This window comes from Lepidochelys kempii, chromosome 11 (assembly GCF_965140285.1).
Source record: "Lepidochelys kempii isolate rLepKem1 chromosome 11, rLepKem1.hap1, whole genome shotgun sequence".
Lineage (NCBI taxonomy): Eukaryota > Metazoa > Chordata > Testudines > Cheloniidae > Lepidochelys > Lepidochelys kempii.
This window is the reverse complement of record NC_136390.1, coordinates 45,182,821-45,197,517: the sequence shown is the minus strand read 5'-3', so window position 1 is coordinate 45,197,517 and position 14,697 is coordinate 45,182,821. Positions and strand designations below refer to the sequence as shown.

At 38.0% G+C, this 14,697-nt stretch overlaps 1 protein-coding gene across 1 annotated transcript in view; it reads left to right on the top strand.

Moving 5' to 3' along the window:
• The window catches only part of TTN (titin), a 468,698-nt gene that overhangs the window by 305,148 nt on the left and 148,853 nt on the right, over positions 1-14,697 (top strand). Inside the window, exons 148-163 of the mRNA XM_078847988.1 lie at positions 1,183-1,260; positions 2,139-2,222; positions 2,545-2,616; positions 4,902-4,985; positions 7,522-7,602; positions 7,859-7,933; positions 8,283-8,360; positions 8,586-8,669; positions 10,449-10,529; positions 10,713-10,793; positions 11,075-11,158; positions 11,407-11,481; positions 11,838-11,915; positions 12,142-12,225; positions 13,133-13,216; positions 13,539-13,610. Coding sequence (XP_078704114.1) covers positions 1,183-1,260; positions 2,139-2,222; positions 2,545-2,616; positions 4,902-4,985; positions 7,522-7,602; positions 7,859-7,933; positions 8,283-8,360; positions 8,586-8,669; positions 10,449-10,529; positions 10,713-10,793; positions 11,075-11,158; positions 11,407-11,481; positions 11,838-11,915; positions 12,142-12,225; positions 13,133-13,216; positions 13,539-13,610 — 1,275 coding nt within the window. The remainder of the gene's footprint in view (positions 1-1,182; positions 1,261-2,138; positions 2,223-2,544; positions 2,617-4,901; positions 4,986-7,521; positions 7,603-7,858; positions 7,934-8,282; positions 8,361-8,585; positions 8,670-10,448; positions 10,530-10,712; positions 10,794-11,074; positions 11,159-11,406; positions 11,482-11,837; positions 11,916-12,141; positions 12,226-13,132; positions 13,217-13,538; positions 13,611-14,697) is intronic.

The window sequence follows — 14,697 nt, the reverse complement described above, 5'->3', positions numbered from 1 at the left end:
GTCTATGGCTGTAGTTGTCGCATTGATTTTATCAGAATTGTTATACCTCTGCCATAACCATTGTTCCACAAAAAACATTAAAACTGAACCTGTCTTTAAAGAACCAACACTGGAAGAATGGATAGAAGAAGAGGAAGAGGAAGCAATCATTTCTGTTCACAGAGAAGAGGAGATTTCATCAGTTACAGGTACAACCACAATTCAAGGAGTGTAGACTAAAATAAAAACTATCTCGGAATCTTCCTATTTTTGAAATAATTTTTTGGTTTTTATAAAAAAAAATCAAGTTTTTCCTCAGTGTGTAGATGAACATTTTTCATTACACCATTTGTTTAAATGCTGGTAAAGTTTCATATATTATGACATTTTGCCACTACTAAACAGCTCTGCCACTTCTTACGATCAGTCTTCAGCCCAACCCACTACAAAACAGCATAGTTGGTTGCTTACAGAAAACATGTGAAAAGCATCAATCTAATCTTAAATATCAAGAGGATCCTCTGTCCCTCAGTGTTTATGCAGATTTTGTTTCTGAGAGTATTATTCCTCCTTTCCTGTTGTTTGACTGACCAACTCAGAGATCAATAATGACATTCTGTGGACTTCCTTAGACAATTCCATTACGTATGAGAACAAGCAAACCCACAGAAACACCTATCTATTGTCAGTGAATTCATAGTGAGATTGTGTGTTGCTTTTTCTTTTGGTTTCTCTGGTTTTGAAATTTCCTAAAATCACACAATATTTTTAAAGTGCTTAAGAAAGAACCATTAGAAGAATGGATACCCCCGGTTGCTATTGAAATAGAAGAACCTCAATTCACCAAAGGTAAATTAATGAAAATGATATTCTCTAGATGTCTTTATCTGTTCCTTTATTTCACACATTTTGTTTGTTTGTGTTTGTTTCGAATACTTTTCATGTAGATATTTTGTGTTTTAGTGACAGTAACCTCTGTCTGATACTTCACCGTGTATTAACTATTACTTGTGTTTTTTGTATTGTTTTTGTTAATTGTTCCTTCTTCTTTTACTGTCTAACTTTTGGATTCAATGAAATTTCATGTATATTTTCTTTCAACAAAAATCAGTCAAGATTAAAAATATTTATTTCTAGCTGCTTATTATTAAAGTTCATTCCAAATATTAAAATTAACTATTCCTACACTTAATACCTTTAAAGTGACTGAAGTGCACAGGAAAATTATCACCGAAGAAAAAGTAGCCATCTCTGAAAAGGGGGAGGCTCCACCAAAAAGAGGTACATTGCCTTTTGAAGCTACGCAACAGATATTTATATCTTGTCTTGTATCTCTGTCTAATTATGTTGCATAAAATATAGATTCTGGTGTGTGCTTTCATTTCCTTATTTGACTTACACAAATGTCAGGCCTCTGTGTTTGTATTTTTGTTGACTATTATTTTTGCCATTTGTGAGTAATTCAAAACTCCTAAAAATGAACAATATCTTTAAAGTACCAGAAGGGCCCCAAAAAGCTGTGCCGGAAGAGAAAGTGCCTGTTCCAGTCCACCAAAAAGTGGTGGCTCCACTGGCTAAAATTACTTCCGCTCTTTCTGGGGATACAGGAGGTTTCTGCATATCAGAAATCAGTGGAACGCAGCAGGCCTTGAACCTGTGAATTATTTGATTTTTAAAAACAGTTTATATTCACTTTTTGTTATGAATTAAAAGGAATTTTGATTCTGCCCTCTAAAAAAATACAGAGAATCAGGTAAAACAGTCACACTCCTGCATTTCTTGTGTATTCAAAACTGCTATGAATTGCATAGTTGTTTTGGGTGCACACTAATTTTCATAAACTGAGTATCACTGATATGCAGAAGCTCACTGTCTCTTCTTAACAATAAAAAGTATCAGTCTTTTCAGATCATTAGCATTCTTTTCAAAGATGCTTTTGTGTCCTTAACATCTGTCATTTTTTTGTGTGTTTAAAATGTTATCTTTTATGTTTTTATTGTTTATGAAATTTTGTAGTTAAATTACATGTAATGGAAAGTGCCAGCAATGCTGAAGAATCTTACATTCAAATTCTATTACTGTGTCATGTACATATGCTTTAGTCATTCTTTTTAATGTACATATGTCTCTTTCTATTCTTGCAATTGCTATTTTTAAAGTACCAGAAGTTCCAAAGACAGTTATCACAGAAGAAAGAGTGTCCATTGCTGTTCCAAAAAGAAAAGCAGCTCCACCAGCAAAAGGTACCCACATCCATAGAATAAATTATAAAAGAAATAATTGCCTGGCTCTTGGTCCTCCAGTCTGACTACTATATTGCCACAGTAACTTCTCTTGAATTCTGACATTCCACCAAAATCCTAGGAACCTTAAGGGATACAGTGGCTGCCGTAGGGGTGCATTTCCCTCCATTTTATCTGGTGTCAGAGGTGGCAGGAAAGCAATTAAAATGTCATATTTCTGTAACAACCACATTGAGTGGATAGGGAATGTATAACCTCTACCCCAAATATTGTTTCAGAGGAACAATACTAAAACTAGACTCTATCTTTAATGTACCAACAGTGGAAGAGCATTGGGCTTTGTCAGAGGAAATGTCCATCTCTCTTCACACAGAGGAGGAGGTTTCATACACAGGTATGAACTAAACTAAAAGAGTTTCAGGCCTGAATGAAATCTTTTAGTTTTGCCACCATTTTTTAAATCTATTTTGTTTTGCAAGCAAAACTCAGGATTTCAAGATGAGTGTAGATTAAAAGTTTGTATTACACCTGGGGCAGGCCAATGTTTTTCCTGAAAGTGAAGCCCTTTGAATTTCTCTGCTCTCAAGAGGCTTAAATCTTCCATCCTGAGATTCCTGACTTCTTTTGTTTTCCTGGGGGAAGCTTTGGCCATGTCTACACTACCAGGATAATTTGACCTAAGTTATGCTACTCCAGCTATGTCAATAACGTACCTGGAGTCAACATCACTTAGGTCAGCTTACCCGGGTGTCTACACCACACTGCATCAACAGGAGATGCTCTCCCGTCGACTTACCTTACTCTTCTTGGGGAGCTGGAGTACTGGAGTCAACCAGAGAGTGCTCTGCTGTCAATTTAGTGGGTCTTCACTAGATTCACTAAATTAATCCCCATTACATCGATTGCAGCAGTGTCGATCCCCAGTAAGCATAGACGTGGCCTCGGTTATTTAATTAGCTTCTCTCTTGGATGCAACCAGTGTGCTGCCTGTCTTTCTCTGCCCTCTGAGGGGAAACTTCCTGGCCAACTCCCTACTAAAAACGCAAGTGCTTTCCTCTTCTGTGCTGTCTGTCCTCCTTTCTGCCTCTCTATGGGAAGCCAGCACATTCGGAAGTAGTGATACAGGAAAGGCTCCTCTGGCCCTTCCTCTCCTGCCCTGTGAGTACTTGAACTCACTCTGGGGCTGAGAGAACCCAGAGTGCTCCAAGCTATTGAGAAACCCCATTGTTGAGCACTCTGGGTGTTTCAGCAGTTCGGAGAAGAGCCTGTGAAGGAAGAGTGAGCTAGCTGTCCCCAAAGGGAGAGGAGGTCATGGTCTACAGGCCTCCCTGAGAAGGCAAGTAGAAGTGCAGCAAGTGGGACAGAGCTTTCTTGGGCAGCAGAGTCTCCTGGCTGGGGCAATTTGGGCCAAATGTGGCTGGTTTTGTAATCAAACCAATGAAAGTTGCCAGGCTCAATCAATTTCATCTTGAGTTTATTGGTTCAGACTTACCTGACACTTAAGATTAAAGGTGTGGCGCTGAAAATTTATGCACCAGCCCTGCCAGAAAGTTACAAAGAAACTGGGCTTATTTCACACAGCCTAAAAAGAACACTTGTTACCAGAAGAGGGAGATTTGCAGGCTGTGGCTTCAGGCATCTAAAAAAAGCATCCACCTGATTGAACTAGACCTTCACAGCAAATTGCTGCGACAAGCAAAGATTAGGTTGTTCCTTGCAGAATGTAGGTAGAAATACTTAGACCTATTATTGCCAAGTAGATTCCATCTACCAAGAAGAAAATTCCCAACTTCTTTGCTATTTCAGAGATCCTAAAAGGTCATCCAAATGCCAGGGCACACTGTAGTTTTTCCTGGATGACTTCACACACTAATAACCAGCAATTTCAGAGTCAGAAGGAAAAAAATACCCAGTACTGTTTCAAAAAGAGAAGAAACTCCACCAACAAAGTGTGCACTCTCTCCTGGATGAATCTGCAAAACTGAACATAATCTACATAATAAGCTTTTTGGAGTCTTTACAGTTAAAATCTTGTCATTTTCTACATGTAGACATGGGTTACTTCTAATTTACTGCAAGCACAAGATCACTGTCTACTTCCATCTGTGCAAGTGGCTTGTTTGTACCCACTCTCCCATCTTACGCTAGAACGATGGGATTGGAATGTTTATCTGTTCTGTACAAATTCTTTGTCTCAAGTGGCTGTCAGAGGGCTCTTGCTGTATTTACTGGAGAAGCCACAGAGGCACATTTGTATGAAGGACCCTGCTCTCCTCATACGGAAAGGGGCAGTCACTGAAGTCACAGAGGGCCTGAATTTTTTCAGGATTTGATTGGATTTTGTACCAGAACTCTGACCTGGAATGTGTATAAATGCAGTGTTGGGAGAAGTGGGTACAGCAAAGAGCATCTGCTTATATGAATATATTGAGACATGATATGTCTTTTTGTTGTTGTATTAAATTATGGTCTAATGCTTCCATAATACCTCGCCAATCTGCAGTTGCCTTGGTGATCTGTGAGCCACATATAATTATGTTACCCTTTTTTATATATTTTTCTTCTGTATTATTGAATTACACCATTGTGTATTTGTGTTCTACATCTTGCCTCTAGCATTTATGCTTCTGTACATTGTTTTTTAAAGTTTTTAAATGTAAATATTCTGTATCTTTAAAGTGCCTGATGTTCCCGAGAGAGTAGTCATAGAAGAAATATTACCAATTTCTATTACTAAAAAAGTGAAGAAACCACCAGCTAAAGGTACATTGGATATAGCATTTGATCCAACATATAATGTTCTTTGTATGTCTGTGCTGTAAATGTGCCATGAATTCTGCCTTGTGTTTTTACTGAATGTTCTTGATTTCATGTTGCTGTTACTAAACCTACACAATAATTTAAAATGTCTGAAGTGCCTAGCAAGTTTACCCAAAAGAAAAGGAAACATGCTACTACTCTCCAAAAGTATAAATTCTGCAAAACAAATATATGTCCAGCTATTGGTGCATTAAAATTTAAGTTGCTCTGCTGTCTCTGTTAACTTAAATTCATGTTTGCTTGTTGTTTTGTGAGAATGAGCAAACTTATGGAGACACCTGTAACCTTTAAAAATATACTGGTGGATCTGTACCACAGGTAACACAGGTAACAAAGAGCAGCAAGTACAAAACCATTGCCTGAATTCCCTCTGCATGTGACATGTTGAGTCTGCCTGTATCCAGCTGAATTCTCAAGATGACAAATTCCAGTGAGATCTATGTGTTCCTAGGGTCTCACTGAGGTCAATGGGAAACCTTCAATTGATTTGAGGGGGCATTATATCTAGCCCTGCAAAGTGCTGAGCAACTCCTGGAGGTACTGAGTGTTCTGGACTGACCCAATTACCAAATAAGTCATTGAGATTGACACTGGGGAAGTTAAATCAGTTTCTGAGGGCCCTTCAGACCTACAGTAGCTCAGCGTGTTGCAGGATCATGTCCAGAGGCAGGAGGCACCTTAAAAAAAGTATCTTACATTATTGTGATGTGATTTCCTTCCTAGTCTTTTTGTTAAGACTTTGCAGAAAATGGTAGCACTAATCTTAAGTTATATGACAAATGAAAATTATATTTTGAAATCTGAGCTAAAACCGTCCAGTAAATTAGCCACCTTTCCTTTGTCCAGCCAGTATTTCTCTAAAACAAATTCAGCAGAGGCTGTAATAAAAGAAAGGACTTGGCTCAGCACAACTATTTCCACTTGAATTAAATGCATATATCCCCAACCTAACTCTACCAGGTGGTCTGCCCATTTCCCTGTTGCAGGTAGAAACTATCTTGTTGTACATCAACACTGCAAAAAAAAAAAAAAAAAAAAAAGTGAGTTTCAAAGTCTGGGTCAACTAACTCTAGTTTGTGAGGGTCAGGCTACAGCACTAAAAATGCAAGTGTAAACATTCTGCTCAGGTTGGAGCCCAGGCTTTGAGACCCCTCCCATCACTGGTTTCTGAGCTCCAGCCCAAGCAGGAACATCTAAACTAAGAAAACATCTGAACTGCTATTTTAAATCCCTGTAGTGAGAATCCACGTATGTTGACCCTGACTCTGAAGGCATGGCTACACTTGCAGATGTAGAGTGCTTTGAGTTAAACCAGCCTTCGGAGAGCGCAGTAAGGAAAGCACTGCAGTCTGTCTACCCTGACAGCTACAATCACACTGGTGTGGCCACATTAGCAGCTTTTGCAATGGCCACAGAGAGCAGTGCATTGTGGTAGCTATCCCAGCAGGCAAGTGGCTGCAACGTTCTTTTCAAATGGGCGGGGGAGGGGTTGAGTGTGACAGGGAGTGTGTTGTGTGTATGTGGGGGGAGAGAGAGTGGGTTTTGGGGGGAGCTGAGAGCATGTCAGCATGCTGTCTTGTAAGTTCAGACAGCAGCAGACCCCCCCCCCGCCTCTCTCTCTCACACACAACATTCCACACTAATGGTTGCTTTGTCTCGGAGCAGATAAGCAGCCGGCTGTCAGAAATGGAGCTTTCAGACGGCATATCCGCATTTCTACAGTGAGTTCAAAACATTGGGAAGAGTGGTCACTTGACTTAAGGGGATTATGGTACGTTTCCAGAGGCTGATCAGAGCACAGTAATGCAACACCTCTTTCACACTGACGCCCGGGCATTTCAGCCAAGGCGCAATAGTGTTAATCTTCTCACCGAGGTGGAGCCGTGTGTCTAGCTCTAGCTGTGGAGTCAGAGCGCTCTACGTGCTTTGCCAGTGTGGAAGGGTAGTGAGCTTGGGCGCCTGGGGCTGCTTTAATGCACTGTAACTCACAAGTGTAACCAAGCCTTGAGACTCCTTCCTACGGGTTTTGTTTGTTTGGGTTTTGCACTGTAAATATACCTTAAGACTCCATTTCACATTTAAGCAGCCACACCCTTAGAGTTTATTGTATGTCCTGGTTCTCAGATATCAGTAAATTGCTACACAGTTTGGATCTTGCTACTATTTGGGGGATAGGCAGTACTCCTAGTGCAAGTGAAGACTGGGTGAATTAAATTTTCTAAATCAAGCATTCCATAGATACACTAACCACGGACTCTATTTGTCTTTTTCACACCATAGTTTTTCTGAAAGTTTACAAGTGTTATCAAGGAAACAATCTGGAAAACGAAGCAGCAAATATATGTGTTATGGGTGTCAGTACTCTTTGTTGGTTATTCTTTTTTAATCATTTCATTACTTGTGAAGGTAATATATGCAATAATAGACCAAATATACCGAATAGGTCACTTCTGTATTCTTAACATTAATATCTTTAAAGTGTGTGAAGAAGAGCCTTACTACATAGAGGAGGAAGTACTTGTACCTGCTCCTAAAAAAGTGGAAGCCCCACCAGCTAAAGGTATATTCTTTCTTTGCGTCCTATAACATAGAAAAATGTCTTTCTTTCAATTTCAATCTTTAATCTTTTCAATCTTATCTTGATCAGTAAAATATAGCTTAGATACTTTTAATTTTTTTAGCATTAAACAAGTACATGTGCCTGTTTGTGTCAATTGCCAGTGTATTTATACTGAGATTTGTGTGTTCCTTTTTCTTTTGGTTTCTTTGGTATTGAAATCATTCCAATTTTCTAAAATTACACAATATTTTTAAAGTACTTAAGAAAAAACCACCGGAAGAATGGATACCCCCGGTTGCTATTGAAATAGAAGAACCTCAATTCACCAAAGGTAAACTAATGAAAATTGATATTCTCTAGATGTCTTAATCTTTTTCTTTATCTTACACATTTTGTTGTTTATTTGTTTCAAATGTTTTTCATGTAGATATTTTGTGTTTTAGTGACAGTAACTTCTGTTTGGATCTTCATTGTATATAGACTATCACTTGTGTCCTTTGTACTGTTTTTCTAAATTGTTCCTTCTTCTTCTGTCTCATTTTTGTATTCAGTGAAATTTCATGTATATTTTCTTTCAACAAAAATCAGTCAAGATTAGAAAGACTTATGTCTAGCTGCCTATTATTAAAGTGCATTCCACATATTACAATTAACTATTCCTACGTTTGATATTTTTAAAGTGACTGAAATGCACAGGAAAATTATCACCCAAGAAAAAGTAGCTGTCACTGAAAAGGAGGAAGCTCCACCAAAGAGAGGTACATTGCCTTTTGAAGCCATGCAGCAGATGTTTCTCTCTTAATATTGTCTTGTGTCCTGAACTGCCTAATTATGTTGCATAAAATATAGATTCTGGTTTATGCTTTAATTTCCTTATTTGACTTACACAAGTGTCAGGCCTCTGTGTTTGTATTTTTGTTGCCTATTATTTTTGCCATTTGTGAGTAATTCAAAACACCTAAAAATGAACAATATCTTTAAAGTGCCAGAAGTTCCCAAGAAAGCTGTGCCAGAAGAGAAAGTGCCTGTTCCGGTCCACAAAAAAGTGGTGGCTCCACCAACTAAAGGTACATAAGCTGTTTCTGGTGAAATAAGAGGCTTCTACATATCAGAAATCAGTGGGAACCGGCAGGCCTTGAACCTGGGAATTGTTTGATTTTTTTTTTAAAAAAAAAGCTTATACTTTCTTGATCATAAATTAAATAGAATTTTGATTGTTTCTGCCCTGCAAAAAAATGCAGAAAATTATATAAAACGGTCAGTCTCCTGCATTTCTTGTGCATTCAAAACTGCTATGAATGCGTAGTTGTTTTGGGTACACGCTAATTTTCATAAACTGAGCATCAATCATATGAAGAAGCTCATTGTCTCTTCTGAAAAGAAAGTATCAACGTCTTTTCAGATCATCAGCATTTTTTTGAAAGATGGTCTTGTGTCCTTAACATCTGTCATTTTCTTGTGGGTTTAATATGCTGTCTCTTATGTTTTTTCTGTGTGTAAAATTTTTTAATTAAATTACATGTAATGGAAAATACCAGGAATGCTGAAAAATCTTACATTCAAATTCTAGAGTCCTTACTGTGTCATGTATATATGCTTTAGACATTCTTTTTTTGTGTGTGCATATGTCTCTTTCTGTTTTTCTTTTCATGCTTTTATAAATATCTTTGCTATTACTAAAACTGCACAATAATATAAAGTGAAGTGCCTAGGGAGCTTACCCAAAAGAAAAGGAAACATGCTACTACTCTCCAAAAAGTATAAATTCTGCAAGCCAAATATACATCCCGCTGTTGGTGCATTAAAATTTAAGTTGCTCTGTTGGCTCTGTTAACTTAAATTCTTGTTTGTTTGTTGTTTTGTGAGAATGAGCAAACTTATGGAGACACCTGTACCCTTTAAAAATATACTGGTGGATCTGTAACACAGGTAACTTCACACTGCATAGAGCAAAGAACACAAAGCCATTGCCTGAATTCCCTCTGCACGTGACATGTTGAATCTGTCTGTATCCAGCTGAATTCTCAAGATGACAAATTCCAGTGAGATTTATGTATTCCTAGTGTCTCACTCAGGTCAATGGGAGACTTTCAACTTGCTTCAGTGGGCATTAGATCTAGCCCTGCAAAGCACTGAGCATCTCCTAGCAGTATTGAGTGTTCAGGCCTGGTCCATCTCCCACTTAAGTCATTGACAGTGACTCCATTGACTTCTGGGGGAGTTGGATCAGTCTTTGAGGGCACTTCATACCTACAGTAGCTCAGCCCTTTGCAGGATTGTGTCCAAAAGGAGAAGGCATCATGAAAAAGAAGCTAACGTTAGCCTGATGTGATTTTCTTCCCAATCTTTTTGTTCAGAGTTCCTAGAAAATGACAGCACTGACTTTAAAATATATGGCAAATGAAAACCATGTTTTGAAATCTGAGCCAAACCTTTCAGTAAATTAGCTACCTTTCCTTCATCCACCTAATGTTTCTCTAAAACAAATTCAACAGAGACTATAATATAAGAAAGGATTTGGCTCACCACAAAAGACTACTGCTTGACATAAATGTCTACATCCCAAACCCAAATCTACGAACTGGTCTCTCCATCTAAGACTCCATTTTACACTCACAGAGCCACACCCGCTGTGATTATTGTATGTCCTGGTTCCCAGATATCAGTAAATTGCTACACAGTTTGGATCTTGCTACTATTTTGGGGATAGGCAGTACTCCTAGTGCAGGTGAGACTGGGTGAATTAGATTTCCTAAATCGAGCATCCCATAGATACACTAACCAAGGACTAGATCAAACATGCCAAATACATCAATTCTGTATCTTTAACATTAATATCTTTAAAGTGACTGAAGAAGAGCCTTTCTATGTAGAGGAGGAAGTACCTGTCCCTGTTCCCAAAAAAGTGGAAGTCCCACCTGCTAAAGGTACATCAACTCTTAAATATCAAATGTCAATTGTTCTACATCTCACTGTTTCTGATTTTGTTGTTTTTGATGTATGTCCCTATTACATGTGTGTTACAAACTTCTCTTTTGACTAACCAAGTGTTTCCTTACTGTTTTGATACTTTTCCTATTTCTTAAACTATACACTGTAATATTTTTAAGTGCCTGAGAAGCCTAAGAAAGTTGTCCCACCACCAAAAGTTCCTGCTGCTCCTAAAATTGAGGAAGCTCCACCAGTGAAAGGTATAAGTTACTAATTAAAATGATTCTTCCTTACCTTGAAAGACATGACACAGGTCTTCTCTTCTCATGTTCTTGGTTTTAGTGTCTGTTAATAAAAATGTGAGTTTCTTATAAATCACAGTCTGACTGTTTGCATTACAGCGGTGTGTTCTGTATACTATTATTTGTTTTTCCTTACATAAACACTTTGGTTATTATTAAACGAAGGAAACACTAATGTTACATACAAAATATATTCAGAATACTAGAGATCAATATTCTTAAAACTCTTCTTTCTAAAGTGCCTGAAGTTCGTAAGAAAGCTGTTCCTGAGGAGAAAGTGCCTGTCCCTGTTCCTAAAAAGGCAGAGGCCCCGCCAGCTAGAGGTACATCAGTTTTTTGCTTCCTATAACTTGGAAAAATGTCTTTCTTTCAATTTCAGTCTTTAACTTCTTACCTTGTTGAGTAAAATGTAGTTTAGATGCTTTTAATTTTTTAGCATTACACAAGTACATGTGCCTGTCTGTGTCCATTGCCAGTTGTATTCATAGTGAGATTTCTATGTTGCTTTTTTTCTTTTTAGTTTAGTATTGAAATCATTCCAATTTTCTAAAATTACACAATATTTTTAAAGTACTTAAGAAAAAACCACCAGAAGAATGGATACCTCCTGTTGCTGTTGAAATAGAAGAACCTCAATTCACCAAAGGTAAACTAATGAAAATAATATTCTCTAGATGTCTTTATCTGTGGCTTTATCTTACACCTTATGTTTGTTTGTTTGTTCGTTTCAAATGTTTTTCATGTAGATATTTTGTGTTTTAGTGACAGTAACCTCTGTCTAGATCTTCACTATGTATAAACTATCACCTGTGTCCTTTATACTGTTTTTGTAAATTGTTCCTTCTTCTTTTACTGTCTCATTTTTGTATTCAGTGAAATTTCATGTATATTTTCTTTCATCAAAAATCAATTAAGATTAAAAAGATTTATTTCTAGCTGCTTATTATTAAAGCACCTTCCAAATATTGCAATTAAATATTCCCACGTTTGATATTTTTAAAGTGACTGAAGTGCACAGGAAAATTATCACCGAAGAAAAAGTAGCCATCTCTGAAAAGGAGGAGGCTCCACGAAAAAGAGGTACATTGCCTTTTCAAACTATGCAATAGATGCTTGTCTGTTATTAATGTCTTGTATCTAGAATAGTTTAGTTCCATTACATAAAATGTAGATTCTGGTGTATGCTTTTGTTTCCTTATTTAACTTACAAAAATGTCAGGTCTCTGTGCTTGTATTTTTGTTGCCTGATTGTTTTTACTGTTTGTGTGTAATTCAAATCTCCTAAAAGTAAAAAATCTCTTTAAAGTGCCAGAAGTTCCCAAGAAAGCTGTGCCAGAAGAGAAAGTACCCGTTCCGGTCCACAAAAAAGTGGTGGCTCCACCAGCTAAAGGTAAATCAGCTCTTTTCTGGTGATACAGGAGGCTGCTACATATCAGAAATCAGTGGGAACCAGAAGGCCTTGAACCTGGGAATGGTTTAATTAAAATAAAACAAACGGTTTATACTAATTTGGTTATAAATTAAAAGGAATTTCGGTTTCTGCCCTGCAAAAAATTTAGAAAATTATGTAAAACAGCTGATCCCCTGCATTTCTTGTGTATTCAAAACTGTTATTAATTGCAATCATTGTTTTGGGTGCACACTAATTTTGATAAATTGAGCATCATTCATATGCAGAAGCTCACTGTGTCTTCTCTTTAAAAAAGTGTCAATGACTTTTCACATCATCAGCATTTTTATTTCAAAGATGCCTTTGTGTCCTTAACTTCTTTCATTTTCTTTTGGGCTTAAAAAACTCTTATCTTTTTTCGGTGTGTGAAATTTTGTAGTTAAATTACATGTACTGGAAGGTGCCAGCAACACTGAACAATTAAATTCTAGAGCCCTTAATGTGTCATGTAAATATCTTTTAGTCATTCTTTTTTATGTGCATATGTCTCTTTCTGTTTTTCTTTTCATGCTTTTATTAATATTATTGCTGTTACTAAAACAGCACAATAATTTAAAATGTCTGAAATTCATAAGGAGCTTACCATGAAGAAAAAAATCTGGTATTATTCTTCAGAAAATATATATTCCACAAGCCAAATGCATATCCTGTTGTCTTTGTGAACTTAAATTCTTGTTTGCTTGTTGTTTGGTTTCAAGTCCATGTCTATTTTTAAACACACAAGCTTACGTTGTAAATGTGCATTTATTTTGTACTTGTTCATCCATAATTCTTTAACATGAGCATAAATTAACAGAGAGCATCTGAATTTTGCAATTTAGTATTCTTACAATTATTATTTTTAAAGTACCAGAAGTTCCAAAGACAGTTATCACAGAAGAAAGAGTGTCCATTGCTGTTCCAAAAAGAAAAGCAGCTCCACCAGCAAAAGGTACCCACATCCATAGAATAAATTATAAAAGAAATAATTGCCTGGCTCTTGGTCCTCCAGTCTGACTACTATATTGCCACAGTAACTTCTCTTGAATTCTGACATTCCACCAAAATCCTAGGAACCTTAAGGGATACAGTGGCAGCCGTAGGGGTGCATTTCCCTCCATTTTATCTGGTGTCAGAGGTGGCAGGAAAGCAATTAAAATGTCATATTTCTGTAACAACCACATTGAGTGGATAGGGAATGTATAACCTCTACCCCAAATATTGTTTCAGAGGAACAATACTAAAACTAGACTCTATCTTTAATGTACCAACAGTGGAAGAGCATTGGGCTTTGTCAGAGGAAATGTCCATCTCTCTTCACACAGAGGAGGAGGTTTCATACACAGGTATGAACTAAACTAAAAGAGTTTCAGGCCTGAATGAAATCTTTTAGTTTTGCCACCATTTTTTAAATCTATTTTGTTTTGCAAGCAAAACTCAGGATTTCAAGATGAGTGTAGATTAAAAGTTTGTATTACACCTGGGGCAGGCCAATGTTTTTCCTGAAAGTGAAGCCCTTTGAATTTCTCTGCTATCAAGAGGCTTAAATCTTCCATCCTGAGATTCCTGACTTCTTTTGTTTTCCTGGGGGAAGCTTTGGCCATGTCTACACTACTAGGATAATTTGACCTAAATTATGCTACTCCAGCTATGTCAATAACGTACCTGGAGTCAACATCACTTAGGTCAGCTTACCCGGGTGTCTACACCACACTGCATCAACAGGAGATGCTCTCCCGTCGACTTACCTTACTCTTCTTGGGGAGCTGGAGTACTGGAGTCAACCAGAGAGTGCTCTGTTGTCAATTTAGTGGGTCTTCACTAGATTCACTAAATTAATCCCCACTACATCGATTGCAGCAGTGTTGATCCCCAGTAAGCATAGACGTGGCCTCGGCTATTTAATTAGCTCCTCTCTTGGATGCAACCAGTGTGCTGCCTGTCTTTCTCTGCCCTCTGAGGGGAAACTTCCTGGCCAACTCCCTACTAAAAACACAAGTGCTCTCCTCTTCTGTGCTGTCTGTCCTCCTTTCTGCCTCTCTATGGGAAGCCAGCACATTCGGAAGTAGTGATACAGGAAAGGCTCCTCTGGCCCTTCCTCTCCTGCCCTGTGAGTACTTGAACTCACTCTGGGGCTGAGAGAACCCAGAGTGCTCCAAGCTATTGAGAAACCCCATTGTTGAGCACTCTGGGTGTTTCAGCCCTGGGTGAATTAAGAGGCTTGTAGAGCCACAGCAGTGAGACTTGGCCTCAGTGCAGCAGTATAACTGGTAGGATGGACAGGACACCTGCACTTGGAGCTGTGAGAAGGGGAGAATTGCAGGAGAGGCTCCTTGCTGGCCTCCCAAATAACAGGATGGGGGAGAAGACCAGCCTGCCGTTCGGAGAAAAGCCTGTGAAGGAAGAGTGAGCCAGCTGTCCCCAAAGGAAGAG